The 20,109-nt window shown below is 42.4% G+C and overlaps 1 protein-coding gene across 3 annotated transcripts in view; it reads left to right on the forward strand.

Moving 5' to 3' along the window:
- nr3c1 (nuclear receptor subfamily 3 group C member 1) overlaps window positions 1–13,233 on the forward strand; it is a 78,816-nt gene extending 65,583 nt beyond the window's left edge. For 2 of the 3 annotated variants that reach the window (XM_033029344.1, XM_033029345.1), the window contains exons 7-9: window positions 3,114–3,244; window positions 5,534–5,691; window positions 8,064–12,244. In XM_033029344.1, coding sequence (XP_032885235.1) covers window positions 3,114–3,244; window positions 5,534–5,691; window positions 8,064–8,219 — 445 coding nt within the window. In that variant the 3' untranslated portion in view covers window positions 8,220–12,244. Of the gene's footprint in view, window positions 1–3,113; window positions 3,245–5,533; window positions 5,692–8,063 lie in introns of all 3 variants that reach the window. The other variant, XM_033029346.1, reaches the window with a different exon arrangement.
- The last annotated feature ends 6,876 nt before the right edge of the window (window positions 13,234–20,109 follow it).

The following is a 20,109-nucleotide window of genomic DNA, read 5'->3' on the forward strand; positions in this document are numbered from 1 at the left end:
GTGGTAAATATATGGAACAGGGGATCTAATGGTTTCCTATTAATTTCTAACATCTGATGAATAATCAATTTTGGCCGGGATCCACCTTGCCCCATTGTAAAGCAAAAGAGATGCAAGCTTGCAGTCTATCATATGATGCCGTCATCAGAACGCTACATATTGGTAGCAAATATTTAGGGCACAAAAGAGACACATAATTTCACCACATCCTCTTGTGGAAGTTCCAGAATGTTGCAGTTAATAAGCACTTGCATAATTCTCACAATACTATTTTTCCCTTTTAAGTAATTTCACCAAAATCATGTGTCCTCATCAATTTTTGTGCCAATCAGCAGAGAGAATGATGAGGACACAGATATCTCAGAGTTGTTCTTGCTTTATCATTGCTTCTCGATGGGCTGATAAAGGTGCTGATGGCCTCTAATGATAGCCATGGTTAGTTCTGGCCATGGGAAAGTTTGTTTTCACCCCTTCTTCTCTTTCCTTACCTGACACAATTTTGTCTCCTTTGCACCTCTAGCCTTTGTCACTATCTCTACTGTTAACCAATTACTTGTCAGGCTTTGCCTCGTTCCTACTTCTCTTCAGCTTTCTTACCCTAGTCTTTGTCTGAAGAAAGGGTCCCAGTCTCAACCTTGGTCTGTCCATTCCCTCCATAGATTCTAAGTATCCCTGTCCCGCCCCATCGGGTGTCCAGGGGGCTCAAACGTGTGGAGTACTGGTGGTTGAGCAAGCCCCCGCTCAGCCGGAAGTACTCATCGGACCAAGGTGCCGTAATCCATCCCGGGAGCCGGTCCCACACAATTTGAGCCGCCTTTCCTCGACACCCTTCGTCTCCCTCCGAGACGCAGGGAGGCGTGTCCTGTACAGGCTCCTCCTCCACACCCTGCACTTCCTCGCCCTGGTCCACCGTCCGGACACCAAGTGGCGGTCGGTGTTCCCTTCCGGTCGCGAGGGGGGCCCCCGGTGGGGGTCCCTCTACGCAGGGATTCTCCCCCTCTACATTGGGGACCTGGGGTGGAGGGTATTGCACCGAGGTGTTCCCTGCAACCTGTTCTCTCCGCGGTTCACAGACTCGCCAGCCGCCTGCCACTTTTGCGGGCTGGAAAGAGACTGTGTACCACGTGTACATGGAGTGCGTGAGGCTGCAGCCACTGTTTCAATACCTAAAGGGGCTGCTCCTTGCCTTCTGGCTGCATTTCTCACCCACCATCCTCATCTTTGGACACCCTGTGCGTAGGGGAGAGGGTAGGGCTGAAGATGTCCTCACCTTCTCTTTTATGAATGGGGATTTAGTTCCCCTTTCTTCGAGGACCGACCGGAGGTTCCGCTGTCACCTCTGCGGGCCGCCCTCGGTGAACGTTTTCAAGGACCTTTCTTCAAGGACCGAAAAAATGGCCGCTATTCGGAGGTTTTCGTTATTTGGATCGTCGGATAAAAGGTTGTGCACCTGTACTATTTTTCCCTTTTAAGTAATTGCACCAAAATCATGTGTCCTCATCAATTTTTGTGCCAATCAGCAGAGAGAATGATGAGGACACAGATATCTCAGAGTTGTTCTTGCTTTATCATTGCTTCTTGATGGGCTGATAAAGGTGCTGATGGCCTCTAATGATAGCCATGGTTAGTTCTGGCCATGGGAAAGTTTGTTTTCACCCCTTCTTTTTCCTTACCTGACACAATTTTGTCTCCTTTGCACCTCTAGCCTTTGTCACTATCTCTACTGTTAACCAACTACTTGTCAGGCTTTGCCTCGTTCCTACTTCTCTTCAGCTTTCTTACCCTAGTCTTTGTCTGAAGAAAGGGTCCCAGTCTCAACCTTGGTCTGTCCATTCCCTCCATAGATTCTAAGTAAACCACAGTGCTGGAGTATTTCAGTGGGTTAGGCAGCATCTAACGGAGAACATGGATGGCTGACATTTTGTGTTGGGGCCCTTCTTTAGACTGAAGAGACCTGACCCAAAATATCATCTATCTATGTTATCCAGAGATGCTGCCCGACTCGCTGAATTACTCCAGCACTTTTTGTCTTTTTTGTAAATCGGCATCTGCAGTTCCTTGTTTATTCCATCATAGATGCTGTGTAATTTGCTGTTCATCTAGCACTTTGTTATTTTGCTTGATGTTTCTGTTCACTGTTAATGAATTGAATGGTATGATTAAGGACAGTGCTTCATGCAATTACAATGAATCATCAGTAGATTAATTTTTGATGATCTTGACTAATCTTGCACAATGCTGCCAATATTTAGTCATTCACAAGGCACAGTATCTCTTTGATAAACAACAGTATTTGAAGAGACATTGTAATTTCTCCTTGGGCATAAAAATGATTAAGATCTTTATAGTTAAGTGACATCTTAATTACAAGAAGATAGACATAAAATGCTGGAGTAACTCAGCGGGACAAGCAGCATCTCTGGAGAGGAGGATTTGGTGGTGTTTCGGGTTGAGACCCTTAATTGCAAGACTCGTACGATATTTAAGATTTTTTAATCTCAATGTACATGTTTCAGTGTTCATTTCACACAGTAAAATATTTAAACCGCAAGTTGAAAGTTGTGTTGTACTTCCTGGATAGCTGCCTGAGATAATTCTTAAATAAACTCAAGCCCAACTTGACAGTATCTGAAATACATTGTTCTTAAATTGATGCCTTAATGCCAGACAAATGACAATGGAAAACAGCATGTTCTTGGCACAAGAGGGGTTTAGCAGCAAACATACTATTATCATTGCTTAAAAGAACATGAACTCAGAGTTGCGAGTCTGTGGAATTCTCTGTCTCAGAGGGCGGTGGAGGCAGGTTCTCTGGATGCTTTCAAGAGATAGCTAGATAGGGCTCTTAAAAATAGCGGAGTCAAGGGATATGGGGAGAAAGCAGGAACGGGGTACTGATTGGGGATGATCAGCCATGATCACATTGAATGGCGGTGCTGGCTCGAAGGGCTGAATGGCCTACCCCAACACCTATTGTCTATTGACTAAATATTGAATATAAAAAAGTGTTCAGGGTAAAAAACTTAATTCGCAATTCTTTCAATAGCAAATGTAAAGGAATATAACAGGAATATTAACATTTTACATGTTAACATTTTCTTTTTTAATTAAAGGGAGCGGATGCAGCAGTCAACTATGTACAGTTTGTGCAAAGGAATGGGCAACATTGCAGTAGATTTCAGAAACCTTAAGGTTGCCTATGAAGAATATCTATGCATGAAGGCATTACTGCTGCTTGGCACAAGTAGGTATTCATCTTGGTAATATTATTAGATTGGGCACATCATGTGAATCCTTCAGTTAATTTGTAGATGTTAGTCTCAGTGCAGTTATAAATATATATAAATTATTACGGGTTAATGCAATGTGGCCAGTTTCTTATATCAGTACATTGTGTCATGATTATCTGAATATTATTTGACGATTTCTACCTCTTTGATTGATGTCCCTCGGACTAGCCTTGACCGGACTTTACTGGCTTTACCTTACACTAAACGTTTTCCCTTATCATTTATCTGTACACAGTAAATGGATTGACTGTAATCATGTACAGGTGCACAACCTTTTATCCGAAAGCCTTGGGACCAGACACTTGTCGGATTTCGGAATTTTTCGGATTTCCGAATGGAAGATTTTTAGCGTATATTAGGTAGGTAGCGCGGGCGGCTTGAAAAGTCTGGAGCGGCTGCCTCCTCCCCGGAGAATCATTGCATAAATGTTAGTCAGTTAGTTTGGAGGGATTTTATGTGGTGGGGGGGGTGAAGGGGGAAACTTTAATTCTTAGTCCCCTACCTGGTCGGAGAGGCGGGGAGCGGGCAATGCCTTACCGGGTCGCCGTGCAGTAAGCTCCGGAGCGCTGTGGCCGCCGACTCCCAACATCGCGGAGCTGGGGGCTGCGGGCGTCCGGCCGCGGGCGGCGCCGGTTGGAGCTCCGACCCCGGCAACTCTACCCCTGGCTGCGCGGCGCTCCAAATCCAGCGCGGCCCGCGGCCGGACGCCCGCAGCCCCAGCGCCGCGATGTTGGGAGTCGGCGGCGTCACCCAATAGCGGGCGGGGATACCAGCGGGAGCGGGCAATGCCTTACCGGGTCGCCGTGCGGTAAGCTCCGGAGCGCTGTGGCCGCCGACACACAACATGTCGGCGGCCACAGCGGTGCTGGGGCTGCGGGCGTCCGGCCGCGGGCCGCGCTGGATTTGGAGCGCCGCGCAGCCAGGGGTAGAGTTGCCGGGGTCGGAGCTACAACCGGCGCCGCCCGCGGCCGGACGCCCGCAGCCCCAGCTGGGAGTCGGCGGTCACAGCGCTCCGGAGCTTACTGCACGGCGACACGGTAAGGCATTGACCGCTCCCCGCCTCTCCGACCAGGTATGGGACTAAGAATTAAAGTTTCCCCCTTCACCCCCCCCCCCCTTCACATAAAAGCCCTCCAAACTAACTGACTAACATTTAAGCAATGATTTACAGATGTTTAAGTGTCTCCCCGGTCTCCGGGTAGGAGGCAGCCGCTACAGTAGTACAGACCTGGGTTGACCGTGGGTCCTTTCGGGTCAAGTTTGGCGCCAAACGCGAGCTTTGGTGTGCAGACGACATCCTGGGAAAAATGGCCGGTTTTCGGATTTTTTCGGTTTCCGGAACTCCGGATAAAAGGTTGTGCACCTGTATTGTTTTTCTGCTGTCTGGTTAGCACACAACAAAAAGCTTTTCACTGTACCTCAGTACACGTGACAATGAACTGAACTGATTTCTAATTTTGTAATGTCATATAGAAAAATTATAAAGAGAATACAAGAACAAGAAAATAGCAGGAGTATGCCATTTGGCCCCTTCAGCCTATCCTGCCATCATCCTGATCATACTCATCTGCTCCTGAACACCGCCTCTTCTGTGCCAATTCTTCACATCTCTCAAATTCCTGATCTTGCATTAATTGCCTGATCTACTTCCTCTTTAAAATTCCAACAGTGATCTTGCCATTAGATTTACCCACAAACCAAACAAAAATCCTCATGTCGTTTCTGTCATGCTTGACCGAGCACCGAACTACTTAATGAGTGCCCTGGGCAATTTATCCTAATAACTAGCTATCTCAAGTTGGATCCATTAAATGCCTTTGACGGCAGCAATTATTGAAGGTGACTCACCACCTTGAGGGCACCTGTGATGGGCAATATTTGATAGTGTTGCTAGCAATGTGCCCATATCCTGAAAATAAATAATCAGTTGGTGTACAATCAAGACCTTAAAGTAATTGTACTTAAAAGTTTGTGCACATCAATGTACTAAATTAAATTTGTCTGTTTAGTCAATTCATAATTAGGCTCAATAACAGTAATTTTTGGGTCTACGATAGGACATAGATTGGAGCCACACTTGGACTCGGCTAATACTGATTGATGGTGGATGGATACGCCATGGAAGCAGGTCCTTTGGCCCACCGTTTATTTCCCATTTATATCCCATATCATCTATTGCTATGTTATGGCTTTTGCTTACTCTCATTGCATAAATCACAAAAGGTGTTTTTCTTCCTCTGCAGTACCAACAGATGGCTTGAAGAGCCAGGCTACGTTTGATGAGATTCGAACCTCGTACATAAAAGAGCTGGGGAAAGCCATAGTGAAGAAAGAGGGAAGCTCGAGCCAAAACTGGCATCGTTTTTATCAGCTGACTAAACTTTTGGATTCAATGCATGATGTAAGTAAAATTCTGGGGAAAAGTAAATGTTTCAAGTATTCCAGCAGACATGCTAACATCAATTAAATTATTGGTTGGTAAACATTTCCTGCAGAGGCAAATTGGAAATGTAATAGCTTTTATTTTTTCAGGACCTGAACAACTACAGTGTTCATTGTCCATACTTGAGAAGGCCTGGTAATCTGCCACCACCACAGTAAATGTCCAAGTCCAGATGATGAGCAACTTGGAGGGGAACTTGGAAGTGGTGGTGGCCTTTATTAACTGGCCTTTATTAATATCTGACAATGTGCACTTTAACCACATGTGGTTTTTACTATTACAAATCTCAAATTATGGAGTACAGAGGCAAATAAAAAATGATGGGTCTTTGTCCCAAACATTATGGAGGGCACTGTGGAATGGTATGTGCATGGGTGGTGGAAACAGAGACAATAGCAGCATTTATGAAGTACCAGGTGTATTCTGATGAAATTAATTTAAATTGGCATCACAGTTGGCACAGACATCTTAGGCAAAGGGCCTGTTTCTCTGCTGCATTGTTCCCTGTTTCATGAAATAAAGTTTTACTATTTTGGCCTCAGAGCTACACAGAAAATAAGTATTCACTTCGTTCCTTATCCTGTCATCAAAACGTTCAATAAAGTTTACTACTTTATATCACTGTGTAGAGACTAAAATCTTAAAATCACCAATGCTGGCATTGACTGGTTAATGTGCCTGCTAAACACTGCCATTCTCCTTCATAAAATACTATTAGACCATTCCCTCCGTAACTCCCTGGCCAATTTGCACCTTCCCACCCAAACCACCCCCTCCCGGGTACTTCCCTTTGCAACCTTTCCCCATGTTCCCGATGTTGGGGGAGTCCAGAACCAGGGGCCACAGTTTAAGAATAAGGAGTAAGCCATTTAGAACGGAGACGAGGAAACACTTTTTCTCACAGAGAATGGTGAGTCTGTGGAATTCTCTGCCTCAGAGGACGGTGGAGGCAGGTTCTCTGGATGTTTTCAAGGGAGAGCTAGATAGGGCTCTTAAAAATAGCAGAGTCAAGGGATATGGGGAGAAGGCAGGAACGGGGTACTGATTGGGGATGATCAACCATGATCACATTGAATGGCAGTGCTGGCTCGAAGGGCCAAATGGCCTACTCCTGCACCTATTGTCTATTGTCAACCGCAGGAAATGCTACACTTGTCGCTTTACCTCTGTCCTCGACTCCATCCAAGGATCCAAGCAGTGTTTCCAAGGATCCTGCACCTCCTCCAACCTTATCTACTGCATCCGCTGTTCCAGGTGTTAACTTCTCTACATCGGCGAGACCAAGCGTAGGCTTGGCGATCGTTTTGCCCAACGCCTCTGCTCAGTTCGCACTAACCAACCTGATCTCCCGGTGGGTCAGCACTTCAACTCTCCCTCCCATTCCGAATCTGAACTTTCTGTCCTGGGCCTCCTCCATTGCCAGAGTGAGGCCAGCGCAAATTGGAGGAACAGCACCTCATATTCCCATACACCCCAGCGGTATGACCATTGACTTCTCTAATTTCAGGTTGTCCTTGCTTTCTCCCTCCTTCCCCTCCCCTTCCCAGTTCTCCCACAAACATACTGTCTCCGCCTCTTCCTTTCTTTTTCCCGTCCCTCCCCCCCCCCCAACATCAGTCAGAAGAAGGGTCTCGACCCGAAAGTTCGCCTACTCCTTCTCGCCATAGATGCTGCCTCACCCGCTGAGTTCCTCCGACATTTTTGTCTGCCTTCGATTTTTCCAGCAGCTGCAGTTCTTTCTTAAATATTAAAATGTTAACGTTCACTCTGTTTAACAGATGAGGGTTGAAAATACAAATTATTATAATCTATAGATCTATAACATTAAATGAGTTGACAATAGTGCAATTAATGAGTTTTATCAACAAACCTTGGAAACAGATTAAACAAAGGAATAGTGAATTTTAGGTTGTGTTGTGAAACTTTCCTTTTTCCACACAGCAAAATGGCAAATTTGACTAAGATCAGGGTGGCGAATATAAATAAGGTTTTGTTCATGTAATAATTTACTGTCAGAGCCAGCACTTCATATACATTTTTTACAATTGTTTTTATAAGGGTGTGATAGATGGTCAGCATGGACCAGGTGGGCCAAAGGGCCTGCTTCCATGTAATTTTCAATCAATCTAATAAGATTGCTCACCAGGAGTTCTCTATCTCAAGATATTTTTCCAAACTATAACACCTCAGAAATCCGGCATGTCCACTGTTAGCAAGTCTACTGTGTAATACTTTTTACATTTTCACAATTTTAAATCCCCCTTCAGAAATGTTGACTTTACGCGTGCTTTGTTTCGGTTTGCTAATATTCTTGTTATTTTCTCTTTTAGTTGGTGGAAGGGCTCTTGCAGTTTTGTTTTTATACCTTTATGCAATCAAAGACACTCAGCGTGGAGTTCCCCGAAATGTTGGTGGAGATTATTAGCAACCAGTTACCAAAAGTCATGGCTGGAATGGCCAAACACCTCCGGTTTCACCACAAGTGACTGCCTTAAAACAGGAAAACAAATTGCCTTAAAATTACCCACCATAGCTTTTCGCAATGTGATGGAATTTTGGAAATGTTTGTCCTGCAAATGCTTGCCATTATATCATATGCACTACATATGGTTTACAGAGGGTTAGGACTGGGCTGGAGTGAAAAGGAAGCAGTTTTATAGCCTAACAACTGTATATTGGAAAATTCTGCATGTATTTTGTGGTGAACTTTTATTTTTGTGTACTGTGACACCAGTTTGATTTTATGCATGTATTCTAATGAGAAGTTTACAGTGTATATCAGAAAAGGGAAAATTGTGCCTTTTTTAAGCTTTTTAAGTAATGTAGCCAATTTGGACAGTTTACTCTATTGTTAATGCAGGAGAACTGGTAACATGCTTAGTATTTTCTTTAACTGTATGTTTTTTTATATATAAGTGGAATTTGAGCCTGATGAAGTTTTACTTTATAACCATCATTGAATTCTGTGTTGTACAAGTAAACTTGGCCATTGCTCTAATGTAAATGTGTAAAAATTGATCATTTTGTAATATACTGATCAACAGTCTGGTATTTGAACTACCTAAAAAAAAATTTGGCGTTTGATTTGAGAGGGCAAACATATTTCTGGAAATGATTTGACTCGTCGAGTGTGGATAATGTGTGCCACGCTCTATGGAAAAAGAGTTTGTGATACATTACTTATAGGAATTTACCGTGGCCATATTTGACTATGTGTCAATTAATTGCCTTTGGCAATGTGATATTTTAGAACTTTATTTTGTTCAGTTGGTTCATCAATGCTGATAGATTTATGTTTATGCTCCATAATGGGGCCAACATGGCTTCTGTGATTAGCTCCAGGATATTAATTAGGAAAATCCCCTTTTAGTTTCTGTGGGGATGACACATTCCCTAATGTAAGCATCTTATTGCATTTAAAGAGGTATTAGAGTAGAACTGATTCTGGTGATTAAACAAAGTTTAGATTTTTTAACAGTTGGGTAGATTGCAGTTACATTATGTAGTCAGTAAATTTCCAGTTGATCTGTCAGTCATGTTTTTGATTCTGTTTGGTGTACAGTTGGAATATTTGGAGACTATACCACCATAATGCAGGGAAATTTAGTTTTCTACTCATGATCGCTGTTCCTCAGATAGGATGATAATTCAAGATATTGTAATTATAGCAGTTAAGTTTGCAGACTTGGTGAAATTGTGAGGAACTGCCTTTGGGGAAAGAAACCAGAGAGTGGAAAATGCTGAAATAAATGCCCCCTCTTATTTGTAAACTACTGTTCTCTGCTCTGTCCTAGAATTTACTACATCAATCAGCTGTGGTGCTTTAACATCAAACGTGGTTCAGACAAAATAATTTAAATCTGTTTCTTGCTGTTTTCATCAATATCTGGTATACCAATTCTATTGGTTGATTTGACCAAGAGCTCAAACTGCAGCCAACCGAAACAGAATGTTGAAATTGTGTGTTAAATTGATTTGGACCTGTTTAGGTCATTTAAATCATCATTTGCAATTGCAGCAAAACTAGCCATAAAACCCTTAAAGCTGTTTGATTCCTGTGATACAGTGGCGATCGGCCTGGAAAATTGGCATGAGAGGTTGAAAGTAGGAGATAGGGTGGTGATGTGTGTTGTTGGACATCATTTCCACAATTACAACAGAATTCTACATTGCTGCTTGCCAGCAATAATGTAGCCACAATTCATTTTGGTGAGTATGCCCAACTAGCAGATGTATGAATTTTACATTTGTGGTGTAACAAAGTGGTATCTTTGGGTGAGGAGGAATTTAAAAAATATCAATCCTGTATATTAGCACAATATATTTAGCAAAAGATAATTAAAAGTAAAAGTTTCACTGCATTCTAATGCCAGAAATTTAAGCTTTTAAATTATTTTTTTCCCTGAATCATTGCTCTTTAACAATTGGGCATGGTGGTGCAGCGGTAGAATTGCTGCTTTATAACACCAGAGACCCAGGTTCAATCCTGACTACGAGTGTTGTCTATATGCACGTTTGTGCGTGCTCCCCGTGATCTGCGTGAGTTTTCTCCGAGATCTTCAGTTTCCTCCCACACTCCAAAGACGTACGGGTTTGTAGGTTGATTGGATTGGTATAAATGTAAATCGCCCCTAATGTGTAGGATAATGTTAATGTGCGGGGATCGGTGGGCCAAACAGCCTGTTTCCACGCTGTATCTCTAAAAACTAAAACTGATCCCCAATTTCTGATCCCCAGTCACCCATATTTGCAGAAACCTGCTGCACTAATAGCCTGTGTGTAATCATGAATTGGGCCTGGTGCTGTGGAAGTCCCATTCTGTAAGTAGCCCTTGCTATTAAACAAGAGGAAAGAGATGTTTGTTTATTTGGGTTTTCTGCTATTGAGCGACTCAGTGGTGCTGACCTGGTTTTCTGTGACTTGTAGAGCCCAGTAAAAATGAATAGAGTATTTATAGTTCATAGCTGGGATGAAAGTGTTATTTAAGATGGATGTATGGGCTACTGTTTGGCTAGTCCTTTTCGAGGATTTTATATTTTATGGACAATTAGAAAAATTGGATCCCATGATTATAGTACCAAAAACATTTTTTTCTTTTAATATCTGATTGTACTTTTATTAGGAGAGAAATATGGCTACAGTTTTTCAGTGTAGTTTGTGACTCGTGATTTTAACCATTTTACCTATACTGCAGGCAAAGACCTGATTTAAATTGTTTTGCATGCTGTTGCAAAGTTGCTGACAATTCATAGTTTTCTTCTCATAAGATTTGACACCAACTCTGCGTCGTACCTGCCAAGATGCAGAATAAACAGGGTAATTACATACTTAAAGCCCAGCTGTTTTTAATCAAGGTTTTTCTCTGCAAAAAGGTGCTTTATCAAAAAAAGAAATTCTATTACTTGGGCTGGACCCGTTGAGAGGAGAACAACATGTATATTTTTATTTCTGCCCTCCGCACCTTAGGAGAAACAAGAGAATTATGTCTACAGCACCAAACAGGTGTGTTTCTATGTTAGCCATCACTCAGCAAAAGCAAAAATATATTCTAACACCAGCCAATTCCAGACCACGCCACTACATCCCTCTATTGAAATAAGATGAGTAAATATCACAAACATAGTTCTTTTTGTATTCTGTCTTGTGAATACAACCATAACCCTGTCTTTGTATTTAGCTACGCAATATATATAGATAACCAAGTAACAAATGCATAGATATATTTTTCAGATTTGAAGCAGATCCTTTAATTATGCAGTTTCTGGTGATGTATTATAGGCTGATTTTAGTTCCTTTATCAGTTTAGAAACAATATCTTCGCACATCATACTTTCTTTAACAAGGATAATTGTGGAGGATTTATACGTTGTAATTATGAAGCAAAGTTGAATGTACCCAGCTTCTCACAGAAACTAAAGCTTTTTGATATTATTTCAGTACATACGGTGCCCTAAAAAAAGATCAAACCATGTGTAACTTAGGTTGTTGCAGTTCTACATGTAATTGACTCATCTTAAATGATTTGGATTTAATTCAAAGTGAGTGATAAATCAAATGTTTCTGGCCGAGTAGCAAGGAACAACATTTGAAAGGAAGTGCATCTGGTGTTAATGAAATGAAAAAAATATACAGTATTTTATAACATACTACAATAAAAACATCTTGTGCTTGGATTGACTTGTGATTGAATTTGAATGAGACCATGGGAAATAATATGAAGACATTTGAAAGGGTTTGAGATTGGTACATGGAGGGAGGAGATAAGAGCTTATAACATTACCTGGCTTCACAAAATAAAATTAGTTTTACAAATTGCTAGTTAAGTCTGCTCATTGTCTAATTCTGATATCAACTGGAAAGTAATTGTCACAATACAAAAAAAAACAACAAATTATTGATAAAAACAGCACAAGACACAACACTCAAAGGTGTCCTATAGAATGTGCTCTGAGAACGCAGTTACACCTTTCCAATAGTAAATAAGTGGAACTGGAGGATGTAAAATGACATTTTTTAAAAAAATGTGCACATCCATGCATGTTTATGGATCAATTTTCTCACAATAGCATTATTAGAAACATAGAACGCATATATCATGAAGAATTAAATAAATTAGTCAAATTTTAAAACGCTTAATTCAATTCAGTGAATAAATTTAATACAGCTTATCAATTCAGATCTTTTTTTTAAAAGAAAATGAATAATATAAGTTGTTAAGATCTTAGTTTCTATAATCTGCCTAATTGCAATGTTTTGACATAATCAGGTTTACAAGGATATAAAGTCCTTCAGAAATGGTGCCATTTTGGTAAGATTAATTAAAAATGATTTACCATCATTTAATATTTTCCTAAATTTTAATTCTATAAACATAAAATACAAACGCTGTCAGTTCAAATGCTAACAGTGTGCCTTTTACAGGAAAGAAGAACATGAGTCCACCTTGTAGTTTTCAATTCAATATTTTTCAGAATGGTCTAATTTTGATTGTATAATTTTAATGTCCATGCACTGAGATAATGTAAAGACTAGACAATCAAATGTGGCTCTATTACCTCAAATACATTTATTTGTGTAGATTATATACAGGATTGTGTTAATAGTTCATTAATGGTGTGCCAGTTTTGAAATATGGAAGAAAAGAATGAACAAATATTACCAATTTCATCATTTGACAGTGGAAAATAAATATACTGAATATTATGGAGAGGTTGCTTATCCTCCCATGATCTCTCATCTTCTCAATGTCACACAACCCATCGATAGGATTAAAACCTGTATGTGTTTTTGTAGAATGTTTTTCCAAGGTCCTGCTTCCCTTTATTATGCTTTGAACTGATCTTTGTGGTACGTCTGGAGTCATGTCTCATTTACTAATAGTGTTGCAGATGAAATTTGCATAATTGTGCAGGTGTTATAAAGTCCAATAATTGTGAATAGCTTTCAACAATGCAGATAATGGACAGAAATTGGATAATAATAAATTTGCTTTTCCACTAACTGCCTACTGTTGTTACTTGGTATGGATGCTTTCCTTCCTACAAAATCCTTGATGTTAATTTACAGAAGTTTCAGATGGATTATTAGAATAATAAAACAAAGTACCAATTTGATGATGGAGGATTATCAGCAAATGTCTTTAACTTTTCGTTCCTTTTAGTTACCCCCTTCCCTCTTGGTCCACTTCTCATCTTACCGTGTCCCAATATCCCTGCTCAAATGTTTAGCAAAAGCTTAACACTGCAAATGTCAAGAAGACAATTTCCATGCAGGGAGAACATGACTCCCACCCATGTTATAATGTCCACCCACTAATCTACACTTATCTACAACACTCTTGTTGTATCATGGTTTGTTCAGAATGCTTTATTGGGCCAAAATACAGAGCTGCCATATAAACCTGTGATATGATCATCTGGCATGTTGCCATTATGAGTTATAAATCTCTGAATGATTAGAACAGTAATTCCGTGCCATGAACAAGCTGTCCCTGTAATCGGCAGGACAGCGCTAACTAAGAGTGAACTTTCAGCAGTGCAGGTGAACTATGCATCTTCAGGACAGCAGGAAATCATCCTCTACACTCAATGACATTTCATCATAAGAAATGGCGAGATTCAGAGAGGATTGCACATGTTCTGTTAGCCTATTGCCCAGTCTGGCACGATATAGTGACCAACAAATTATTTTGCTTTTAAATACACCAACAGGATGACCAAATGAAAGACACACAAAGCACAATCAAGATACAATAATAGAAGGATTGAGGTCCAAGGTAACAAATAATACAGATGTTGGGGCACTGCAACTTAAAAGGACACACAATGCTGGAGTAACTCAACAGGCCTGGTAACATCTCTAGAGAACATGCATGGATGATATTTCAGGTTGAGACCTTTCTTCAGACTGATCATAAGTCTGAAGAAGGGTCCAGACCTGAAACATCACCTATCCCATGTTCTCCAGAGATGCTGCATGACCTGCTGAGTTACTCCAGCTCTTTGTGTCCTTTTATGTAAATAAGCATCTGCAGTTCCTTGTTTCATCAATAATTGCAACTATATTGGTTGTCAATGTACATGCAATCTTTTTCTGTGCTTATTAACGATCTTTTCATTGTACGGACAGACATTGAATTGATTTTTGATACAATACAATACAATTTATTTGTTGTCATTTGAACCCAGAGATTCAAACGAAATTTGGTTTCTGCAGTCATACAAACAAGAAGAAGAACCAAGACACAACACAATTTACACGAACATCCATCACAGTGAATCTCCTCACTGTGATGGAAGGCAAAGTCTTATCTCTCCCCTGCTCTCCTCATTCTCCTCCCGATGTCAGAGTCAAAGCCCCCGGCGGGCGATGGTAAGTAAGTCCCGCGGCCATTAAAGCCGCGCCGGGTGATGCAAGGCCGCGCTCCGGGTCTTGGTGTTGGAGCCCCCAGCGTGCGCTAACAAGTCCCGTGGCCACTTAAAGCCGCGCCGGGCGATGTAAGGCCCTGCTCCAGGTCATCCTCAACCCCGCAACTCGGGCGGGAGAAGTCGCCATTGCGGAAGCCCCGAAAAGCGGTCTCCCAGCAGTGACCCGTGTGCTCCCAGTGTCACCGTCCACTGGGCCAGCGGCTGGAGCCCCCGAATCTCCGGGGTCGGGCCGCAGCAGCGCGCCACCACCGCTCCTCCCGCTCAGAACTCGGCCAGCTCCACGATGGTGAGTAGTCCGCATCTCCGCGACTGGAGCCCCAGGTCGTTCCGGTTGGAGGCCGCTCCACGGTGCTCGGCCCCAACGACAACGGAGACCCGACAGAAAAGGTCGGGTTCTCCGTGCAGGGGAAATATTTTTAAAAGTTTCCCCACCCCACCCCCACACACGTATCCAGTTTAAAAATGGTGGTCGTGAATGTACCCTCCCCCCCCTGATTGTGGTTGTCAGGTAAGTTAGTAGCATTTTGTTCCATTTGGGAATTCCTCCTGGATATATCCCTGCCTAAATGCATTGTTCATGAATTAAAGGTTTAAAAAACCATTAAACTTTTATAAATATCAATAATTATCAAGAAAAAAGTGTATCAGTAAAGTATGCACAAGGAACTGCAATATAAAGTACAAAGGTTACAAGGGCAAGCATTCGCACTCCTCTGCAAAAACATTAATGCTTGAAATTGCAGCAAATTCCAAGTTGTGCTCCATTGCTGGTATCCAGCAGGAGAGGAGCAGCTTGATGAGATTTCCCCCAACATTTACACTGGGGACACTGCTCTGAGATCCTGTCCAAAGTTGAAACTGGTGAATGACCCATAAGCCTACAATGACATATAGATGGATAAAGTGATTGGGGATTATGGGAGGTGGTGGGATCTGGTATGTGACGTTTAATGTGGAGAAGGGAGAGGTCATTCACTGTGACAAGAATCAAACGATGGATTATTATCTAAATGGAGAGTAACTGCAAATGAATCTGCTGCATGATCACAATAAATGACAGGCAGGTGCAATAAGCAATGAAATGGCAAACAGTATGTTGGCCTTTTGTCTGCATGGAGCTGGAATTTAAGAATAGGGAGGCTGTGTCAAAGTTATAACCATATAACCATATAACAATTACAGCACGGAAACAGGCCATCTCGGCCCTACAAGTCCGTGCCGAACAATGGATGCAAGATATTAGCAAGGCCGCACCTGGGATATTGTGCAGAAATTTGGTCCGCTTCCTTAAAACAAAAATGAACAGTGCGGAATATGGTAAAGGCACAGAGCCTTTTACTCAGAGGTGGGGAATTAAGACCAGGGGACATAGCTTTAAGGTGAGAGGGGAAAGATTCAATAGGAACGTGAGGGGCTACGTTTTCCACACAAAGGGTGGTGCGTATGGGACGAGCTGCCAAGAGGATGTAGTTGAGGCAGGTGCTATCACATTTAAAATACATTTTGACAGGTACATGGATAGGAAGGGTTTAGAAGGATATGGGCCAAACAAAGGCAGGTGGGACTAGTGTGGATAGGTCATCTTGGTCAGCATGGGCAAGCTGGGCTGAAGGTCTTGTTTCTAATAATTTGGGGGGACAAAGGAAATTAACTAGGCTAATTCCTGGGATGCCTAGTGTCGTCCTACCACAAGAGGCCAGACCAGGGGTGTCATACTACCGGCCCACGGGCCAGATGCGGCCCGCGAAGGGGTCCAATTCGGCCTACGGGATAATTGAGGGGGGGGGGAAGGGTACATTCACGACCATTTATTATGTATCTGTACGGAGTCCGCACTCTCTCCCACCGCTGTCTGTGCCGGCAGCTCGTGTGTACTTAGAAAGCAACAGATGGCAGTTAACTACCCGCTGTGCATAAGCACCTACCACATTGCACTGAAGACCACGAGGGCTCCACTTATGTCGTCAGACACAGTATCAACACGCAGAGTACTCGGGTAAGTAACACCTATAGCAAGGCTGAGACTGTTTGCTGCTATGGTTCAAAATGCTTTCCAAGAAAAGAAAAGTTGACATCGAAGGTCGGATATTCAACGATAATTAGAAAGATCTTTTTTCCTTCTGTGAGGTCAATGGCAAACCTGTAATGTACTCGCAACAAGTGGCTGTGGCAAAAGAGTACAATATCAATGAGACGTCACCCGGAGAAAAATAAGACAAGTACGCAGGATGCTTCAGAACGTAAAAAGGTAAACGAGCTTGAAGCAACTCTGAAAAAACATCAATCAGTGTTCACCAAAAGTCGAGAGACTCATGATGAAGCTGTCAAGGCCAGCTATATTATTGCCAACAAAATAGCTGCTGTGTCAAAGCCAGACTCAGAAGGGGAATTCATCAAAGCATGCATGCTGATGGCAGCTGAGTTGGTGAGCCCTGAGAAGAGACAGGCTTTTGGTAATATCAACTTGTCAAGAAATACTGTGGCAGAGAGAATCGTGGTCTTTGCAAGAGATTTGAATAGTCAACTAAAAGACAAAATGAAGTCATTTATTGCCTTCTCTATTGCAATTGATGAGAGCACCGATGTACGTGACTGATGTAGCTCTATTGGGAATATTTATTTGTGGTGTTGATGCATCTTTGACCGTCACCGAGGAGTTTGTGGAGATGGTTCCCATGACAACACCACAACAGCGAATGACGCTTCCTCCAGCCTCGTCGACGCCTTGGACAGAGACCTTGGGGGTTGACTGGAGTCACGGTGTCGGCATGGCAACAGGTGGCTCACCGTCCATGGTCGGGAAATAGGCAGGTGTTGCTGCGAAACTCAGAGAGGAAGTTCAGACAAAGAATCCAGAGCAGGAATTCTGGAATTGTCATTGTATTATACACCAAGGCGTTATGTAGCAGGAGCCTGAAAGTGGACAATGTCGTGGATGTAGTCATCAAAAGGGTTAATTTTATTGGAGCCAAGGGACTCAACCATCGGCAATTTGACACTTTTTTGTTCAAAAGTAATATTGGACAAGGCCTATCCTACCACATTGAAGTCCGCTGGTTGAGCAGAGAGGTTGTACTCAAACGTATTTTTCAATTACATAGAAAATAGGTGCAGGAGTAGGCCATTCGGCACTTCGAGCCTGCACCGCCATTCAATATGATCATGGCTGATCATTCAACTCAGTATCCTGTACCTGCCTTCTCTCCATACCCCCTGCTACCTTTAACCACAAGGGCCACATCTAACTCCCTCTTAAATATAGCCAATGAACTGGCCTCAACTTCCTTCTGTGGCAGAGAATTCCACAGATTCACCACTCTCTGTGTGAAAAATGTTTTTCTCATCTCGGTCCTTAAAGATTTCCCCCTTATCCTTAAACTGTGACCCCTTGTCCTGGACTTCCCCAACATTGGGAACAATCTTCCTGCATCTTGCCTGTCCAATCCCTTAAGAATTTTGTACGTTTCTATAAGATCCCCCCTCAATCTTCTAATTTCTAGCGAGTACAAGCCGAGTCTATCCAGTCTTTCTTCATATGAAAGTTCTGACATCCCAGGAATCAGTCTGGTGAAACCTTCTCTGTACTCCCCCTATGGCAAGAATGTCCTTCCTCAGATTAGCAGACCAAAACTGTATGCAATACTCCAGGTGTGGTCTCACCAAGACCCTGTACAACTGCAGTAGAATCTCCCTGCTCCTATGCTCAAATCCTTTTGTTATGAATGCTAACATACCATTCGCTTTCTTCACTGCCTGCTGCACCTGCATGCCTACTTTCAATGACTGGTGTACCATGGCACCCAGGTCTCGTTGCATCTTCCCTTTTCCTAATCGGCCACCATTCAGATAATAGTCTACTTTCCTGTTTTTGCCACCAAAGTGGATAACCTCAGAAATTGGACTATTCATGAACGAGAAAGGGAAGCCAGCGGCAGAGTTGGATGACCCAGACTGGCTTCATGACCTTGCATTTTTGGTGGATATAACAGAGCACTTACATGTGCTTAATGTTAACATGCAAGGCCGCGACAAACTTGTTACGGAATACTACGATAGCATTCGTGCCTTTCAAATTAAATTAGGCCTGTGGGAGATGCAATTATCCTGGAGCAACACAGCTCATTTCCCCTCTTTGCTGTCTGTGCGTGTTGCTCTTGGGAATAATGACAACATGGACAGGTACAAGGACAAAATATCACGACTGCAAAGTGAGTTTCAGAATCGTTTCCAAGTCTTCACTCAGCTCGAGAAGGAATTCTCACTATTTTGCTCCCCGTTTGCCATCAACGCAGTATCAGATGTGGCGGAGGAACTCCAAATGGAACTAATTGAAGTTCAGTGTAACTCGGCTTTGAAATATAAATTTGAGACTGTGGGTCTGGACTCATTTTATCAGTACCCCAAGATTTGAGTATAGGAGCAGGGAGGTTCTACTGCAGTTGTACAGGGTCTTGGTGAGACCACACCTGGAGTATTGCGTACAGTTTTGGTCTCCTAATCTGAGGAAGGACAATCTTGCCATAGAGGGAGTACAGAGAAGGTTCACCAGACTGATTCCTGGGATGTCAGGACTTTCATATGAAGAAAGACTGGATAGACTCGGCTTGTACTCGCTAGAATTTAGAGGATTGAGGGGGGATCTTATAGAAACGTACAAAATTCTTAAGGGGTTGGACAGGCTAGATGCAGGAAGATTGTTCCCGATGTTGGGGAAGTCCAGAACAAGGGGTCACAGTTTAAGGATAAGGGGGAAATCTTCTAGGACCGAGATGAGAGAAAAAGAATTTACACAGAGAGTGGTGAATCTCTGGAATTCTCTGCCACAGAAGGTAGTTGAGGCCAGTTCATTGACTATATTTAAGAGAGAGTTAGATGTGGCCCTTGTGGCTAAAGGGATCAGGGGGTATGGAGAGAAGGCAGGTATAGGATACTGAGTTGGATGATCAGCCATGATCATATTGAATGGCGGTGCAGGCTCGAAGGGCCGAATGGCCTACTCCTGCACCTATTTTCTATGTTTCTGTGACAGACTTTGCCTCTAAGATCCTTTGTATGTTCGGGACAACATATCTCTGTGAGCAAACATTCTCCATAATGAACATTAACAAATCCAAACTGCACTCGCAGTCAACACACACACATCTAAATGACATTATAATAATCACAACTGCTCAGAAACTGGTCTCTGATGTTGACAGGCTGGTTAAAGCCAAGAGATGTCAGGTGTCTGGAAGCAGCAAGTGAAATATGAGTGTCACTGTTCGATGCACTGCTACATGTAAGCAAAATGCATTATGAAATATTTAGTGTCATAATATTGTGATTCATTCATTTTCTGACTTCTATTATTGTAAATGTGATCACTCCAATAAAAATCAGATGCTAACTGTGTTTATTGTCTGACTTTGTTGCTGGAAGCAGGCTAATAAAAATTAGGTGCAGTTGTGTA

Source organism: Amblyraja radiata, chromosome 11 (assembly GCF_010909765.2).
Source record: "Amblyraja radiata isolate CabotCenter1 chromosome 11, sAmbRad1.1.pri, whole genome shotgun sequence".
Lineage (NCBI taxonomy): Eukaryota > Metazoa > Chordata > Chondrichthyes > Rajiformes > Rajidae > Amblyraja > Amblyraja radiata.